Genomic DNA, 20,133 nt, shown 5'->3' with positions numbered 1-20,133 from the left:
TTCAATTTTGGCACTTTAAATTGATCACTAAACAACAGAATTTTCTTCTTGCCCCTCACGGAGCTACTGGGTTGCTTTCACTACTAAACTGGTACTGGTACTTTACAGCAGAACACGTAATGCAGATGACCACAGTTTTATTTTGTAATGGTTGTGTGTAAGTTCCATTACCTCCTCAGATCATTGTGCTGAATTCAGAGAAGTCTGTGGAAGACTTACCCTGTTACTAACCTGCCACAGTGTAATCTGTACCCTTGTCTGTCTTGATGTATGTTATTCACTGGACACAAACCATAACATCAAGAAATACACTTTCAGTAATAAAAAGATCTTTGTACAAAAAAACCCCCACCATGCCAAACCTAAAGCTTGGCAAATTTGGAGTAGGAAGTTTCTTAACTACAAGGATAACCAAGGACTAAAAGAAGTGTATTAGAATTAGTGGCAGATTCCGTGCTACTAAAACCAAAGCTGAAATTTGTTTTCAGGGGAAACACCGAGTAATGCAAATCAATACTGACCCAGGAAAATCTTATGCTCTGGGCTGGGTAGGAGATTAACACAAATGATTACAATGCTCCTTTTTTGGTCTAGTGGGTAATCACTCGTTCATGTAGACTTAAATCTTCTGCCTGTGGGAAAGATTAGTGAATGAACATCACTGAATTCTTAAGTAAACTAAAAGCGATGGCAATTGCTTACCTGTACTAACACCACCAGTGAAAATCCAAGCTCCTGTGGTCATGGCAGCCTTTATCAGACCTTTTCCAAACACTTGCTTTAATTTTGGTTGCATTTCAAAGTTCTGGAGGCCTCCATGGACAGAGATGAGGAGTTTGGGCAGTTCCAGCTGCCAGTCTTTCACCATGAGATGCAGCAGAGAATCTGGTTTAGTGTCATAGGACACACGGATGTACTGCAAAGAGGAATGTGTCATCACTCAACCTGCTCTGTAAATCATCTGAGCAAAGAATGGTTACGGTTTGCCTTTCATCCTGAAGAGAGAGTTTTACAATTTTCAAACAAAGAAACCAATCTAAGTTTGGATTTCCTCAGAAGAGAGGAAGAAGAAAGAGAACTTTTTTAGAAGTTTGAATTGCTGTTACTTTTACTGCTAAGAAAACAGAAGAGTCTGTTGAGCACCAGATGAATAAATACTTGAGTACCCTATGCCCCTTACCATGGCCTTATTTGAATGTCCTCCTCCCTGGAATTCCAGGTTTCCATAGGCATCAGTTGGGTATGCTTGGGTGTGTTTACTGACAGACCATTTCTCTGGCTGAGCTTCCACTTGCTTCGTTTCTTCTTCATTTTTATTAGCTGTTATACTTGGAGGAGGTGGAATATGTTGGTTAATGAGCTGGCCACAGCAGCACCTGGAGGTTAAAATTTGAAGTGACTTTGGTTACAGTATCTTCAAAATGAAAAAAAAACCAAAAAAACCCCCAAACCAGAAATTAGATTTTCAACTCCCCAACTCTGTACGTGAATCACAGAAACACCTCTCACATACACATATATGCCAGGATTAACAGGCTTCGGTGTTTTTTAACATGCAGAGATAAAACAATTCACTTCACTAGTGTTATGCACTGGAAAGCTGTTCTGGGTTAAAGGGCAGGCAAGGAGGAAGAATGCAGGACAGGAGCACTGGCCACCTGTTTCTTCCTTAGAGGTGACAGCTTGCGTGTGACATTCACTGTTCTGTTATCCACACAAGCTGGACCGCAATAGGCAGCTAGCCCACGGGGTAATATTAATATTTAGACTAAGAAATCAAATCCCCCTCTCTGCTATTATCATTGGTAATATCACACCAACTGTGAAGGATAGTACCACATTACTGCAGCCTTGCTTTCAGAGTTCAGTATGAATCTATTATGGTTTGCAAAGCTAGGAACTAACAACTCACAGCCTCTCCTGCTCCCAGCCTTCTCATCTCCGTGTGAGAGGTCCCATGGCTCTGTGCAGATTGCAGTGCAAGCATGACTTGTGCTTTTGTTCCCCTGTCATCTCCCTTTAGGGGCAGTGACTAAACTTGAGTTTCACACATCCAAACCCAAAGCAACTCGAGTTTCTCTGGCATTAAGCTCTTCTGTTGAAACAAAAATTTCAAATGTTACCTGGTAGCATCTTTGTTGTTGGCAATTATATAGATGCATTCTCTCTTAGAAAAGGTCTTTTCTATCCAAGCCTTCTGACCCTTAAAAGAGAGAAAAGGAAAAAAAAAAATACAAGAAGAAATGTACTGAAATGTTTCAGTGTAGCAGGTATAGTAACATCGACCTTCTATTTTCACCTCCTAAATTCATTACATCACTTTTAAACACCAGATACATCTACTCATTAAGTAATCTGAATTTCTATGACTTGGATAAAATTCAAACCTCAATGTGCGTAAAAACCCTTAAGTAGAAAGATGATAGTCTTGAAGTTTCAAGGTCTACTAAAAAATGCACCTGCTCTTTCCTACAGCAGTAAGCAGTAAATGGATTCAATAAAGTAGAGAAAATCGGCAAAAATTGTGAAATAAATAGATAATAGTATTTACTCCAAATAATGCTTTAGTATCACTCTTTGTATGCAGAAGGTGCTCCTCAGTAACCTTCCCTTCATAATTAACTATCTTCTCAAATAATTTTTTCCTATTGTAAATCAAGTTCCAGTCTCTTTTAAGGCATCTTACTCTGAATGTGCCTTGGAAGGAGGCATTTTTAAATTGAAAGACCATGTGACAGTAAAAGCACAAACTCTTTGGGTATCTGTGAAACACGAGGAAGAAAATGACCTTCAAATTGTGTTGGCCTATTATACTGCTTGCAAACCAGTTTTAAAAAGTGAATTCAAAGGAGCCTTTTAATTTTAAAGAAATGAAAAATGTTAAAAAACACTCACAATTTGATGACACCGATACCTTTGCCTTGCTGATAAAAGTTGCCTCTTCTGAGTTTGAATTATGAAACTCTTTTCAAGTTGCAAGCAAATGTTGTAGGCTTTGCTTTAGTTTCTGCTGCGGAAGTGAAATCAAATTCTTGTAGACACAGAAGCTAAAAATGACACAAGAACTTTCAGGCTGACTTAAAAAAAGAGGAAGGGGACTTTTCCTAGAGAAAGAACTGAAAACCTTGCTGATTTTGACTTAAGAAAGTCAGCTGCAGATGCCTGTCAGCAGCTTCGAGACCAGCCAAGCTCCCTGAGTGCTGCACAGGCTACAGCGTGATGAACAGAGGGTTTCATACTTTCTCAAGACAAGAGCTGTCTCTGAAGCTCCTTTGTTTGTTGACTTGTTACTTCTTGGCTTCTTCATTTGTTCCACTACATCTAAAATTACAGGGGACTACTTGAAGTTCCCTCATTGCAAGTAACTGCAAGGAAGTCGCCAAACCAAGCTTCCACTTCGTTAAAAAAGGTGTCCGTAATCAGCTCAGGTACACAAACATTCACCTCTCTCAGGTGCCTCTGAGCCAGTCTGGGCAGTCAGTGGCCTGGGAGATTCTGCAATTCTGCTCTCCACTCTCATCTTCTTGCTGATTTACCAAGGGAGAACCATCTTGTGTCATTTTGGGACTTCACAGCACAACAGTGAGGAAGAGCAAAGAACTCATCGACAAAACTTCCTGCAGCTTACAACTTTACTTGCTTTCTGAATGACAAGGCACATATCTCAAGCATTTAGCATAAAGAACTTGGTAATGTAGCAAAATAAGAAGGAAAATAGTATTAAATTTAATATCAAAAGGCCGTATGACTTGGTTAGCTTCTCTGTCTTGACTCCACAGATTTCTTCTTCAAATGAAACTAAAGAGCCTTTCATCCAAAATTATTGAAAAGGTTCTTTTCATACACCTTCTGGAAAGGCTTTTACAACATGACAAATTTTAGCAATAGCATTATTTGAAGTGGAGCTTAGAAAATGCTTTTGTTCTATAATATCAGAGTCCAGTTCTAGGAAAATTCAGAGAAAACATCCCCAACAGCGAGGTCCATGAGGCTCTGTGGTTATGGGAGGTGGGTGATTAAATCAAAGAAATGCCATTTACCTGCTCAGAATGAGATTTTGCTACTACACAGGAGATCCAAAAGTAGTCCATTTGATTTGAATAACAGTAATTGTTTAAAATTAATCCAAAACCACACAAATGGACAAAGTGTACAAATTCACTGCTGTTTAACGACTATGTCCAGTGAGGTTACTTCTCATATACACCATATTAATTAATGTAACCTTAACATAAAATAACCATATTAGTTAATGAACTCTAACATTATAAAATGAACTTAACAGGAACTGTTACAGAGCTTATATAATTTCAGTACTTCTAAAAGTGTACATATTTAATTTTAAAATTAATTTTGTTTTATTATTTTATATAGTCTAAACATATTCACTTCCCCCCCCCCCGACTAAAATTTCCAGCTTCTGTGTGGTCTCTGATAACTCCTTGACTAAGCGACACAAAAGCTCAAATCAATCCCACAGCGCAGGAAACACTTCAAAATAAAAACCGTAACAGATGATGCACATTTAACTGTTCTGTAGAGAATACTGGAAAATGCAACCCAGAAATATCAAATCAGTTTGGACTGTTACACCAAGCCAGTGAATACTGCTTTACCTTATTCCTTGTAGCTTACCAAAGCAGAGTTTCTTTTGCTGTTTTGAGCATGTAAAAATAATTAATTAACCATTGGATTAAGTCACAGACTTAACAGCTGTGTTTGGAAGGAAGCTTTTGCATCTTGGTATCTAAAAGGAGCTCTACAAACAGCTGAACTCTCAGCTGTGCAGTTGCTCTTAACACCCCTCTCATAGGAGGTCTGTTATCCACTGCTACATTGGAAAAACCCTTCGATACTCACCCCTAGAACCCCATGAGGAATCAGTCGCTGCGGGCACTACAGAGGGACTGCACATTATGCTCTACTGGCTTATTTTTCTGTGCTAATGAGAGGAAGGCAAAAGCAGGCATTACAGACTGGGGAAATAAAAACCTCAGCACATTTGGTCAGCCTTTGAAGTTTCACCGCTTTTGTCTGTTTAATCTGCTTAACCAAAGCTTCATTATAATCCAGTGCAAATACTTGAGCAGAAACATTTACTGGCAGAAAATGGGCACTTTCTCCACTTACTTTATACAGATTCTGTACATTTCTCTCTCTGGATTGAAAAGCTCTTGATCTTTCAAGGAAAAATGTAACTACACATATGGTCTCTTGTGAGTTTGAAAAACATCAGCACTTTTTAACAGCCTGGGAATGGATGAATTGTTAAAGGACTATGATAGATCAGCTAGAGTTTTCAGACCAGCAGCCAGTGGGGGTTTTCCATACACCTCTGAAGAAAACAAAAAAAAGCAGATCCCAACTTGCTGACAGTAGTGAAGTTCAAACTTGTTTGTTATTGCCAGTCCTGAATGTATTAATTAGAACCTAGCTTTGGAAAAAACATATTTCCGATGTTCAGCAGTGTATTTGTTCTCCGTTATGTCAACTGACAACAGGTCTCCTAAACTATGATAAAAACAAAACCATACCATTGCTAATTCCTGTACTTCAGCCTAGAAACCAGTATGTTGCTGAGAAACAGCATGAATTAATACTGGATTTATATTATTCCACTATATGGTTTTGCTAGTTGTCTTTAGCATTAAAAAGGTATCCTCCTGCAGAAACGAAAGGAAATCAGTATGACTGGTTTGTAAATCACAGAGTAACAAAATCAAGACCCTAAACCACTAGTCACCTTGCTAACACAGGAACTAATAAACACAAGAAATAGTTTGACAAAGACCAGTTATCCTTTGACTATTGCAAAGGACTTACACGGTTTGCTGAGAAAAAAGCATGTCTATGGCTGCAGCAACTGAAGAGAATTTTCTCTCACTCCCACGCTTAGATAGCTTCAGTTTTCTACTAAATTAACATTAAATTTTATGTATTTCAGTTCATATATAACGAAGCATTCAGTGAACAAGTACTGGGCCTGCATTACAGGCTGTCCCAAAACAAAGCCTGCAGCCCTGTTTCACTGCAGCTTTATGCAAGAGCAACAGGTGGGCTATGGACCCACCAATACATCCTGGGTGACTCTCCCGAGGTGGGAATTCAAGCAGGAGAGCAAAGCCATGGGAAATGTCATGCTACAAACCCTTACATGACATCGTGTCACCAGAAGCTGTGAATTTCAGTAAAGATATACCCCTGCAGGATGGCACAGTGTTTAATTGTTGTGATGAACGGAATGATCAGCAAAGGAAGTGAAAGAATTTGGGGAGTGGAAGTGGGGCAGGGATGAGAGTCCGTTGTGTCACTGGAACACCTCCAAACCAAGCTTAAGTGGATCTAGAAGAAGTAGTGAGCTCTCTGAACTCCAGTGACCCCCAGAGAGCTGCTCCTTGTCCTTACTCGATGGCTTGGCTTGCTTGTCTTGGGGACAGGATGGGACAGGGCTTTGGCCTCACCTGGTGACCGCAGAGCATCCGCTGTGACACAGCTTGGAGACACCTGGGGCCCAAGGAAGGAGCATGGATCCCACAGCTGCTGCGCTCCAGAGGGGCTTTGCCTGGAGCAGGCACAGCTGGTCAGCAGGCATGTGAGCAGCAGGGCTCTGTGCACGGAGCATGGACAGGGCTTGGACACGGCACACAGTGCCTGGCACACAAATGCACTCAGGGAGTAGGCAGGGGACCAAACAAATGTATGTCATGAATAATACAGGGTTTGACAGAGCTGTTCAGGCTAAATCAGGCACAGAATAATACAAAAATGGATCTGGCTGGGCAGCAGAGCTTACATCTGTGGACTAATACAAATTACTTTGACCAACATCTTGTTAAGATGTGGATTGATTGTTGTCATTTATGGAAACGTTCATCTGTAGCCCTGTTAACACCATCTGAGCAACTTTTCAGGTAACCCTCCTATGGCTTGCAGTATGCTGCAGAAAAGGTGGCATTACCAGGGAAGTCAAATCTCAACTGTGCTGCCCAACTATAAAACTAAAATGCTCTACAGAATTAAATTGGGATATTTATGCTAGATTTGAGCGCAGGGACGTTTGCTTTGATGAGACAGTGAGAGAGAGAAGTAATCTGAATGTGAAATGAAATTCATATCAACAGCATGTGCACTCTTACTTAAAAGAAAGTAAATAAAAACAATAAACAGTTGGGAGGAAAAAAATCATTGTATTAGCAGAATCTCTTATCTGGAACTTAAATCCTGACATGAGAACAATTTCTTTTTTGTGCTGCCTTTAAATGCAACATCCCAATTACATTATCTATCATTCTTCTTCACTTAGAAGGAACAGTTTCTCCACGTGCACAAATAATTAATCTTTCAGGTGAATAGTTCTACCTAGAAATTACTTTCCTCCTAATAACAGGGTCTTGCTTGGACAAAAATCCTCCAAATTATGTGATGTATGTTAATAGCCAATTCTGTAGCCACTCACAAACTACTAAGAATTCACTGAAAAGTTCTTCATTGCTAAATAACTACAGGGCATAAAACCATAATGCTCTTTTAAATTTCTGTTATGCCATGAAGAAGCCAGAGCCATGAACAATGTCCCTAACTACATAACACAGCAACAGCCTAGGAATCTGCAAAATTTCCAAAACTCTCATTAGCATGAGTCCTATCAACAATCTGTTTTTGGTAGAACCAAAAACAGTTTTAGTTTTAGCAATGAAAATAATTTAGTAATTAGAATATGAAGTACCAAACAACACCCAATAGAAAGAGGATCTCTTATATTTGTTGCCAATAAGAACATCAAGAAGGGATTTGTAACAGTTTTAAGATTCTTTCAAATAAAATCCTATTAGCTCAAGACAATTGTTATTCTTACTGATAGAGCTCTATGAAATCATATATATGATCTCAAAATAGTCAGCCTACTGTGTTTTTTCATATTGTTTAATTTGAACCCATGCTGTTGTAAGCAACTTTATCAGGGAACCGTTTGCTCTGTGGTAGAGACGGACGCACACCAGGCAGGACAGCAGTGCCTGTAAGCTAGGCAAGCAACATTATTATTTCAAACTGAGGCCAGAAATCCCTCCTGCTGCTGGTGTGCAAACCAGAAAATGGTGCTACACTGCCCAGAGAGCTGTAAGGAGCTTTCATGGCTTCCTTACGCACTGTGTTCCTGAGAGGCACAGCAAACATCTGCTGAAACAAGAAAATTATTCCGTTTTCCCTCCATGCTCATTAACGGAGGGACACAGTTTGCAAAGTATTCAAGTAAGATGTAACAAGCTCTTTTTTCAAGCCTAAGATGATTCTGCTGCATCTCTGAGAGATATACAGCCCTTCCCCAAAGGCTTTGCAATGTGAAAAGCAGCTACAGCCTTAATACCACAGCAGATTGCCTCGCTGTGAAATGGTGGAGATCCCCCAGCTCCAGCACAAAGCCCATGGAGGCACAGGAGCAAAGTGTGTTGGATGAGCTCCTACAGAGGCAGGCACAGCTGCCTGGGCACAGCCCAGCACTAATGTAACGATACAGACAATGAAACTATAAGAAAGCAACTTAAAGAACCATCTGGAGTGTACTGCTTGCACAGCCTGGCTCAGTGTATGCCTGGAGAGAACAGACCTTGTGTAGTTTTGCAATATGGAGTTCTTCTGTGCGGAATACAGCAAGAACTTCACTGACAACCTTACACACCACATCGACCACATTTTAAGGAAGCAAAAGGCATTCCTTCAACAGTCTGTCCTTTCCCTTACTGCAGCAAATTTCAGGGAAGACGTGTTAACAATGTTAATCTCCAATCGTTACTTATTCTCATTAATTCTGTTAATACCTTGCCAAGTCCTCCCCTTGCCTTTATCTCTCTTCTGTCTGCATGCCTGGGAGATGGGGAACACAAACCCCAACCTGTACTGAGCCTCTGCACTCTTGTCCCCAAAGAACCTTCAGCCCGTGGACACAACCCAGGCCAGTTTTACTCCCAGATCTTACACACAAACTGAGGCACTAAGATGGGAAGTGCTGAGCAAACTTGACCTCTCTGTATCGTGGAGTTCTATTTGCCTGCAAGTGGCCATTCTCAGGAGGTCTGATACAGCAGAATGGATGAGCACGGAGAGACAGTAAGCAGCCTCAAACATTATATTAGCCAAAGTAGCCTGATAATTATTAGTTTCTTCTGTAACATAATTTTGTTGATAATTCTTATTTAAAGATTTAAGATGACCCTGGTATCTAGTTCTGACAAGGCTCAGGCATGTTTTTTGTACTATAACTATTAACTGTCTTGGCTAATGTAGATCTCTGCTAGATAATGGTTTTAAAAGAAGTCAGGGTGAATCCAGATTATTGCATGTGGGCTATATCTCTTAAATTATTCTAAAATATGAGCCTCTAGTACAGGCCATTCAAATCTGAAATATAAAACTGCTATTATAATGAAACTGCTATTATAACTGCTCTGGGATTCAGCACCCTCAACAGCAAAACTTCCTTTGTGCAATTCTTTAACACTTATGAAATCACAATCAACATGACAAGGTACTTCCACAATACAAAACTATGTCTGAGAACAGTTTTCACTAAAACTACCCACATACTTAATTCTTCTGGCTATCTGTGGTTTCCAAAATCGTGTCAATAGAAAAGACTAGCCCACACTTCCAGGCAGATGCAAAATAACATTGATTTGGATTAAAATATTGCTTCCATCAGAGAGATCTGGGTCATTCAAGTCCACATTAAGAATAATGACTATTAGAGCAGGAATAATCAAAAATGTGCTTGGTGTTTGTTAAAGGGGCTAAAAGTATAAGTACTTCTTTGATACACAAGATTACAAGTTCCAAATTCAGAAAGAACTATACAACTTCTGACAAGGCAGCTTGCCATGCTGATTTTTCATACACGACTTAATAGTATGGTTTGAGAGCTTTTTCTTTATGAAATTGGGCAAACCACAAATGTAAAATGCCTGTAGAAAATGACTACATATTGCGTGGAATATTACTCCTCTGTGAGAGTTTGTTCTAAATGCACAGCAATTAGTACTACTGGAAGTGCAAAGCACACTAAACACCTGGGCTTGAAGAATTTCTTACATTGACATTTTCAAAATGTGGTGATGAAAAGGCTTAAATACTTATATTAAGTACACATTTAAGACTTAAAGGCTTAAATACTTAAGGCATACTGAGATGAATGTTAATAAAACACACTTTAAAACTGCTACAAAGTAACATTTCTATATTCACAATATAAAGAATAGATGCATATCTCAGAAGTCTCTAAATTCTGGAGATGCTGAACAAATTAATATCTTGAGAAAAGATACCATAAACATTTAGTTCTCCTGTGTAATGTAAATATGCACCTTTTTTGCAAATATGTATGTGATACACTAGTTAAGCCAATCTGCCTCTGAAGAAATTAACATTAGTTTGCACCACATAGAGTTTTCCTGACAGCAAGATTCTTCAGGTAGAATTCTGCTAAGGAGTTTGAGCTGTTGAAAATCTGAAACTTTCTGTGGCTAATTTCACACTCAGTAGAGCAATTATTTTCTGAGCATTAGCTAAGACCTAACACCTTTCATGGAATATGCCACAATCAGATGCATTTTATTCCCTGCTGCTTTCTGTCATTTTCAAAACATAATTTCTAGCTATTTAAACTCTTGGGCTGTAGGGTTTGCACAAAATTATTTCTCAAAATCTTTCAGAAACCCTTACAAATGCATTGGAATTCAAGGTTTATATTATTTCCTGCAGATTCTAAATACTTACATTTGAAATACTGCATTATGTACACTGGAAAGTTGCCAACATTCACTGGGAACTTCCTGAAAACCTGAATATTTCAGGGCTGAAACAATGACAAAGGGTGAAGGCAACAGGAGATTGCAGAGCTTACAGATAAAACAGTTTTCAGAAAATTTGGTCAATCTTTTCAGTCCTTGTGCATCTAAAACCCATGAAGAGGTGAGCAAAGAGAATTAGAGGTGCCCTAGAACAGAAAACAGCATGTCCAGTGATGTTCTTGGGCTTTTTTATCACAGTGTGCAGCACATTGATCCTTCTCTCTAAAATGCTGGCCACGGTCTATCCGTGATTTGAATCAAAGTGAGAGCAGAGAAAAATTATAATAAAAAGTTTCCATTTTCTGGATTTAATCCGTTATCAAAACTGGTAAAGAAAACTTTCAAATCCTGAATTAGAGGAGCTAAAGGGGAGTGGAGCAGGCCAGAAGCTGTTTCCATGGCTGTGTCTGGCTCAGCAGGTGGTGGGTGCCTGCTCAGGGCCCCAGCAGGACCACAGCAAAGGGCAGGAAGGACACAGCAGTGCATGGGAGCTTCTCTGGAGCCCCGGTTCCAAGAGCTGGGGGGTGACAAGAGCCAAACCTGAGTTTCCTTGGCTCCTCAGTTTCACAAAAGATTGATGTGTGAATACTCAGAGATCTCAGGTAGGCTGGGGCTCTGTGAGACCTCTCACCTCACAGCCCCAAGAGCTTCGTGGCAGGAATGCATTTCTTCACACGACAGCAGCAGCACCGTGGGTACAAATGTGATGGGGCTGCTGATGTTTGTTCAACGTCTTTCACTGGGGAACCTCCTTTATTGCCAACACTCACCGAGGTGGGGAAAACCACCATGAATTCTGCCCTTTTCTGTTCTAAGACTCCCATAATATCTGACCTACCATCAGACCTTAATAAACTCTCCTGGAAACAAACACACACAGAAAGAAGCTTGCTTATCAAAAAGTGTATTGCCACAAGAGAGCTCCAGAAAGCAGTATTACTGCCTAATTTTGAAAACTCAAAAAAGCCCCCCAAAAATGGAAAGTTACAACCTAAAAAAACCAAAGGAAACCCCAGAACTCCATCCCCATTTTCTGCAGAGGTAGCTGAAATTTGCATTCAAAATACTGAAATATGTAAGGTACGTATCTTTCTTTGCCAGCGTTTCTACATCGCGGTACAGCTACACTCAAGCAATTTTTTAATTCTGAAGTTTTGAGACACCATTTTTGGACCTGAAAACTCATTTTGTCATCTTGCAGCTAGTACTTCATCTTTCACATCCTTCCAAATGAGAAATCTAAGAAGAAGTCTAATCAGAACACTGTCATTTCAACGGAATTATCTTTCTCCCATCAACTGCAGGTCACTCTGCAGCTCTTCAGTGCAAATTTCAGTCATGCATTTCGCTGTTACAAAAGGTAGAAGACTATCAGGAATGAAATGAAAAATTATTTAAAATCATGTCCTACCTGCTTGTCCCTGGATGTATTTCAGAGTTTGGAAAGATGAATTACAGCTAGAATAAAGTGCATTTAACTCTGCACTTCTGTCCCATCTTTCTGTTTATTGTTCAGACTTCTCATTCATCTTACTGTTAGGACTTCCAGTCTCTCTGAAGTTCATGAGAATTCCCAAGGAGATGGGTTTCCACCACTTTAAGAAGAGAATCTCATATGATAAGCATGTGAGCAGCTTCTTTGTTCAAACCAATCTCATGACTGCCTTTGAAGGTAATCCTTTAGAAGTCTCATGACCCATCTCTCTGCCCAGAGGGTATTTTCATCTCATGGTGGAACAAGGCACAACAAATCTACTTTGATAGTGCCCAAATCTCCAATTTGTTAAACCTCCTTTCCTCTCTTCAAACAGTGGATGTACTTGCTGTAAAAATGCCGGCACTGCAGAAAGGCTAAAGCAGGAGCTGAAACTTTTAATTTGAAGTATCCCCTCCCTTCTGCTAAAATATCAACGCTATTTGCATAATTGAGACAATTGGACATAATAGTCCTTTCAGGGGGCCTCATTAGATGTACAGCTCTACATTCTTTGTAAAGAAGAAAAAAGGAGGTCATACAGCATTAATTATATCTAATCCTTTTTAGAACAATTTGAAGTTGGGCAAAATGCTGTACTAAAACAGCTGAAGTCGTAAATAAGCCATTAATTTTGTAACTTTACATATCACATGCATTTTCATACCCTGTTGCCTTTGTCAATATAATTAATTCCTTTGCTGACAAGGGTTTTTTTGCATCCTCTAATATTTTAAAACCACCAGTAGCACAGGACACTCTGTGTTGCAGGTAGTTCTTTGTTCTTTCAACATTTGCCCTGCTGAGCCAGGGGCCAAAATAATTGCCATCATGCAACAGATAAGGGTGAGATCCAGAATCACATCTAAGGATCCTGCTGGATTAAAGGCTGGAGCTAAAGGCTGCCTGCCTGCTCCTGCTGCACTGCCCTGTTAGACTCTAAACCCATTTCCCTGTTCCTATAACTTACCTCCAATGTACTGAAACATGTCCACCTGTGGCTTGCAACAAAATATTTTACAGACATAATTTCAGCTTCTGTCTACCCTAAATAGCAAAGTGTGCAGCTAAAACAGCTTTGGTTTAGAACCAGACCCTGGGCGGCATAGTGAGACAAGCTCCTGCTGGCTTCATGAGAAAAAGGATGAAGTATGGAAGATTCCTGAAAGGTCCACCCAGAAATGGAAGGAGGACATACAGTGAAGTCCACAGATGTTTCTTTTTCCAGGGGAAACCAAATTTGAGAGGCCTTTATGGATGCCTCTGTTATCCAGAACATGGGGTACTCTGTGAGCTACAAGAAGATGACCCATTGGACAATAAACATTATCAAAGATATAAACATCAAAAAAATAATACAAAAAGGTGATTTGGCCATTTAACTCCCTTCTGAAAATGGAATGCAGACAAGGAATGTGGTGTGATTTTTTTGGCTAGGTACTCTGTTGCAATGGAAGTTAAAAAGGAATTAATTCCTCTCTACTCCTGAACAAGTTCTCCTTGGCCAGCCATTATGTAAGAATGGGAGTTGTATCTACAGTACCTGCATTTGGAAGGCACGACACGTTTTAAGAACAAATATTGGAATCATCACCCCTGTGTATTTTGTTCTTCTATTTGTTAGCCCAAACTGCAATGACAGAAATGCACACCTGAGAAAGTAAGGAGTTTGTAAAAATCAAACCCAAGTTGTGCAGACTCTTTCCTCAGAAACCTGATGGACATGCAGCCTGCCAGCATTTCCCTCTGGAACACCATAACTGCTCTGGCACCTCAGTGTAAGTATAAGACTCAAGAAAGACTACCATGCATCTACCCAAAAAGAACAAAACCATAACTGTTAAAGACTTCAGTTTAAGGTGACTGAGATCACTCCTCTACAGGCAATAAGAACATTCTCCTCACTTGCTATTGCAAATAAAGAACAAGTTTTGACAATGTTGAAAACCACACTTTTCAGACGTAGCATTTTAAGCAATGCCACAGCTTGTCAGGATGCCTACACTGAATGTTCTGAACAGTACTTCAGATTACACATAATTTTCTCTCTCTCTAAAAATATAATGATAATAACACAATAGTTATAGAATACAATAGGAATTAACCAGGGGTGGGTTGGGGAACAGCCCTGTAAAAGCAAAGTGCCTTATACACAACATGTGTAAAATAAACCGTAACCAAGTTGGCTAGAAACCTAATAAACGTGCACTTCTGTTGTTAAGGGGAAACAGTCTGCTGTGCTTACTGTCTGAAAAGCCCATGTTAAAATTCTGCATGGTAAGAGGAAGAAACTGCTGGCATTTAATTCTAAATGTATAATTCTGCCAAGTTCAGCCAAAGTGCTCATTCAGAGTTCAAAGGAATAACACACATGAGTGAAAAAAATTACATTCTCAGAGAAAAGGCCACTAGACAAAGGATAGTTTTCATGGATGCCTGCACTCATACTATGGGAAGGCTCACAGCACTTGGAGTTTGTTTTGTGACATGGCTTGATATAAATGCACTGTGAAGGAAAGGGATAAAGATATGCATCTCTGCTGCCCTCACTGTGACTGTCTCAGAAAAAAAATTCCCTTCGTTTCCACAGTACCCATATGCTGACAGGGTATAAGCAGCAAGGAAGAACTCATTAATTTGGTTTTATTGATTTAAACAGTATTTTCATGTACGATAAAGAGTCCACACCAAAAAAAGCTTTAATTACTTCCTTCACTGTCAAACCACATCCTTATTACTCCCACCACCAAAATAAAAATTTTCTTGCTTCACTGATAGCAAACAACTTCTTTGTTTTCAAAAATTATCAAGTTTTATTACAAGTGCTGCAAATGCAATACCTGGGTAACAAGTTATATTTACGTAGGAATAATGAACAGCTGGCATAACTTTTCCCAAGTGGTAAGTTTTGTTTGGCATGTTTGATAACTCACTCACTGAATGCAGCTAATAGCCTTTCTAACAAAAAGATAAAACAAATGACTGATCTGATGCATTTGCTGGTCTCTCCCAAATGTGTGTCTGTCAATGAAATCAACACAATGCATAATTACTTATCAGATGCTTATTGGTCTTCAAACTACTCCCCTAATAAAAACAAAGAATTCAAGTAGTACAAAGGGATTTTTTTCTCCCCTGAATTACTTCTGCAGTGTTTATGTAGCATTCTCTGAGAGCTTTCAAGCCATATCATATACACACCCATGCATACACAGATCAAAAGTAAAATTCATGGATAGCAAATGTGGGAACTGAACTTTGAAAGACCAAAATGCGCTGTAAGATGCAATGTTTAAGTTTCTGTGTGTAAGACTGGGCAAAACTACACAAGTAGGAATTGAGACAGACTACATGAAAAATACCTAAGATCTATATTACAACCTTTCTTTCTACGGTCATTATCAGGCCAAATCCAAACTTGAAATGCCCCAGTAAGCTATAAATGTCAAAGTCACAAAGGAGTAAGTAATTACAACGTAACATTATTAAGAAAATGTTGAAGAAGGGGAGAGGGTGGCAAAACCACAAAACCCAGTGTCAAAATCCCCTTGGATCCAAGTTTCATCATTTGAGAGGAACCAAATGATACCTACAAGCCAAACCTGTTGCCATGACAGAGAAAAACTGCAGCTCAAGGAAGCCTCGATTTCTTTTACAGCTGAATTAAAGCTTGAACCAATGACCAGGATTTCACAGAATAAACCACTACTAACTAGTGAGAATTGTGATGAGCATTAATAGAAATGTCACAGCTACAGATGCCAGAATAGACGAGAAATTATGAGATAATCATGTCACTGTGAGTGCTGGTGAGGTGGCTGTGGTGCAGACAAGGCTGGGCTGGCACCTCCCTTATTGCACTGTAGGTTTAAGCACTGCACTGCCTGTAGCCTCTAGAACTCCTGTAAAACTTGAATTCATTCATAAAAGCCAAAATGCAACCTCAAAAAAGGAAGAGTTTGATAGCAAAATGATCATAAACCCTCTTCCCACCAATGATGAAATACCCAGGCGTTCTGGGCATAGAACAGCTGATACCAACAACAACTGGACAGCCTTGAAGTGTGATCAATTAACAGCATAACCCAAGAGCAGAAGGGGTGAGAAATGGCTTCATTCCCAATCTGATTCCGATAACCCAAGCTGCATTTATTGAAATGTGATAATCACTGCACAAAATGGGTTTGGATGGAATGGAATTATCTGTCTCGTTTGAAGTACAGGCTATTATCCCCAGAAAAGGTATTATGACCTTAAGCAGGATGTGAGGAAACCTCACAGTGCAGCAGCAATAAAGAACATGTTCCCTTTATTTCTCCTTTACACAATCCACTCCTTCCCTCCCAATCTACAATCCACTGAAAACGCCTAGCTCCTGGAAAATATATACTGCTGCTTATGCAGGGAATAAGTGCTTTTAGATGGACAGGACTATAAAATAAAATTGATCACTTCTTTCAGCTTTGTGATCGTAACACTGCAATTCTTCTCTGGAGGATAGAGATGTGTAACTAAGTTAAATAATTGCCTTCCTTACTGCCCAGGTTCAACTCTGAATTCATTTGCAGCACTTCTGTTGAATTATATCAAGTAATTGGAATTGGAAAGAGTATTTTTAAAGCAGAACAGAAAAGAATTGACCCAGCCTTTTTTAATCTGGTGCTACTGTAAGAAAGGCTGTTCGATCCTGTGAGAAGTGTGAGGGAAATGAGTTATTTCTGGCAAGGTTTCACCCACTGATATCTGTTTCTGTAATACATAAGTACTCCTCCTCCCTAATGGAAAGCTTTTAAACTTCACATAGCAACAGTGGCAATTGCACACATTTCACAGTCCTCCCTCTACCCCCTTTTTCAGTGTTTGAAGAGGCTTTGTACAGAAAAAACAGCAACGAACTGTGTGTTCTGCTTAAGCACAACTGACACCAAAGATGAGCTGTGACAAAGAAGAAAAAAGTGCTGATCACTCATGGCAGCAACACACCAGGGCCATCCATGCCAGCAGCTCCATGGGGGACTGAGCATTTGAACTCCTCGCCTAGCTGGACTGCTCACAGCCAGCTTTTAACACAAAGGCATTTGCTTAACTCTTGATTCTGTAAATGCGTGCACACGTGCTGAATTTACAGTCATGATGAACCCAAAGATTGCCACAAAACTGCACCATACCCAGAAAGCTGTTCACAGTCAATGATATGTCTACACACACACAAACCAGGGTCTTTACAATAAAGGGAACACTGAGTTCACCAGCTGTGTTCATCTGAAGAGTTTAATGTACAAACTCCCACTTAGCCTTATACAGTAGGCAGCTATTTACCTGCTGATTAAACTTTGTGAAGTTAGTATTAGTCCCAAACCAAACAGCTTGGAGGCATTCTGGAATCATGGGACATTGGACTGGAAAGCTGCTGTCATAAATTCAGGTCCCACTGATCAATATGGGTTAAGATAAATTAAAAACCACAGTATGTTGCTGAAACAGTATGAGGCATTGCAGCTTTCAGCTTTGTCAAACACATTATGTTCCCCCCAGTAATTAAAACAGAAATGCCAGCAAGCAGCAAATGCTCTTGTTAGAGAGATTCTGAAGTTAATAATTCTTCTAAGAATTACTGGGAAGTGGAGGAAATCTCTAAATCTTATTTAGTTTCAGTAATCTTCAGCTGTATAACTGCTAAAAAAGAATTTAGGAATTTTCTCCCTAGTGTATTTAGTTTTACATTTTAATGCAAGTATTTTCTCTGCTACCAAGCGTAGCAGTGGCTAAAAAAAATGCAAGCATTTGAGTAAATGCTCAGTTTCATTAGATGCCAGGAGATGTGCGTAATTTAAACTTGCATTTCTGACTTTCTCCTCAGACTAGCCCCCAGAGAAAAGAAACACACGGGTTACAATACTATCATTTCACCTTGAAATGCCATAGTGTGCAAGTCAGCAGGTAAATTTATACAGACAATCTTCCATCATTCTATTCAAGATAATCTTCAAGCTCTCTTTGACTGAGGAGAGCATGTTCAAATATGGTAGCTCCAAGCTTTATTATATCCCTCTATAAAGACTGTGGTAACTTAACCAACTTGGTGATTCTGTACAGCAACACCAGGCACAAAGCAGAGCTGACAGCACACCTAAGCTTAACCCTAAAAGCCATTCTAGGGTGCATTTAATTTGCTGAGCTTAAGATTTGCTACCACTCCACTTGGGAGCTGCACAGGACACACCTCCAGCCCCTTGCACCACCACAGAAACATTCAGAGAGGAGCTGCCACCATCACTGGTGGCCAACAGAGCAGCGTAGGTCACAGGCTGCTTCAGCATAGAGGTTAAATAGCAAAATATTTCTAGAGGTTGGAGTCCAACAGCTGATGTCTGTTGGAACAATAACTGAGAGTGATACTTGATACTGAACAAATGTATACTTTGCAATAAATTAATTTATTCTCAACAGAACACTGTCAAATGAATTACTTGATATATTTCTCATAGCAAAAGAAAAAAAGGATTTCAGAGACAAGATGTTGCTGTCCATTCCCTCCACAGTGCTACTGCCATTCTCATCACAGGACTGCTTTTCTGACTTGTCCAGTGTGAGGGAAGTTCACGAAACATAGAACACAGTTTTAGAGCAAAGCAGAAGTTTTGAAATTTAAAATAAAATAAGTAAACAGAGTTTCTAATGAAACTCAGTAATAGGCTTTACATGGGAAGACTTGATCATATCTCCATGCCTATTTCCATACTGGCTCATCTGAACAGATTATAAGGAATATAAATTCACTACAAAAGGTCTGGTACCCTCCTAGATCTGAGATGTGAACACTGGGGATGTGGAAGTACAAAATACTTGATGAAAAGCATGTAGGCTTCCAATCATGCCCTGCTAGCGAGACTGAGAGCTTGCAAGTCAGACACAGATTTTTTTTGTTTGTTTGTAAAGTGCAAAACATAAATACAGACTTCATATATATGGATGTACATGTGCAATGAATAGCACACACCTTTGAAAACATTCAGCAATCCCACCTATGCTGCTTTCATGTGGCAGACTGAAATCTGGGGCATTATCTGCTTTCCAAGACCTGTTCTGTAATAATCCTGCTGGAATGCACGGTGTGTATCAGCCTCCTCAGCCTGCCCTTTAAGAGTGAATGTTTCTCGCATTTCACCAAAGCTGTACCACAACCAGTTACACTTAGAGAATTGCAGTGCTCTGGTTAATCAAGATATTTGCAGTACTCTTCTGTCAGATATTCTTTGACTGGAACCCATGGGAATTTCTCTTGGATGGCTTCCCTGCTTGTTTCCCTTTTCATCTGGGAAGGGGACCATAACTAACATTGTGGGTGTTCTCTGTTCGGACCATACACTTACCAGTATAGTTTTATTAACTCTCATGGTATTTATCCATTCAGCAAAATTGCAGCACTCGACTTAGGGAGGGTGGCAGGAAAGAAAAAAGGAGAGAGGGAGGAAGGGAGGGGAGAGGGGGAGAAGTGCCTATTTCTGCTCTACACTTTTTTGCTACCTGGGCCTCTTTAGGACCTTCTCTATTATGGCACTATCTCTCTTTTACTGAAAGTCATATAAAAGTTTTGCATACTGGCTTCTGGATAAATTCCACTAGGCCTTAACAGAGTTTTCTTATCCTACAGCTCTAAAAACCAAGACTTAAAGAGTACTTCCACACATCTCACTGCATTTACCTCAATGTCTTTGGAAGTGCTTGCCACTCTCTTCCAAGCTTAGCTGGTAGTAAGGCTGTGGTTTGACAGATACAGGCTGAAATCTGTTCTTGTCTTGAATCCTCTTCTGTCCC

At 39.8% G+C, this 20,133-nt stretch overlaps 1 protein-coding gene across 1 annotated transcript in view; it reads right to left on the bottom strand.

Moving 5' to 3' along the window:
* The window catches only part of TRPM1 (transient receptor potential cation channel subfamily M member 1), a 121,366-nt gene that overhangs the window by 35,394 nt on the left and 65,839 nt on the right, over positions 1 to 20,133 (bottom strand). The window contains exons 6-8 of the mRNA XM_040077202.2: positions 2,124 to 2,203; positions 1,181 to 1,376; positions 703 to 916 (exon numbers count right to left, since the gene is read on the bottom strand). Coding sequence (XP_039933136.1) covers positions 703 to 916; positions 1,181 to 1,376; positions 2,124 to 2,203 — 490 coding nt within the window. The remainder of the gene's footprint in view (positions 1 to 702; positions 917 to 1,180; positions 1,377 to 2,123; positions 2,204 to 20,133) is intronic.

Source organism: Hirundo rustica, chromosome 13 (assembly GCF_015227805.2).
Source record: "Hirundo rustica isolate bHirRus1 chromosome 13, bHirRus1.pri.v3, whole genome shotgun sequence".
Classification (NCBI taxonomy): Eukaryota; Metazoa; Chordata; class Aves; order Passeriformes; family Hirundinidae; genus Hirundo; species Hirundo rustica.
The sequence above is the reverse complement of the archived record's forward strand: the minus strand, read 5'-3'. Positions and strand labels throughout refer to the sequence as shown.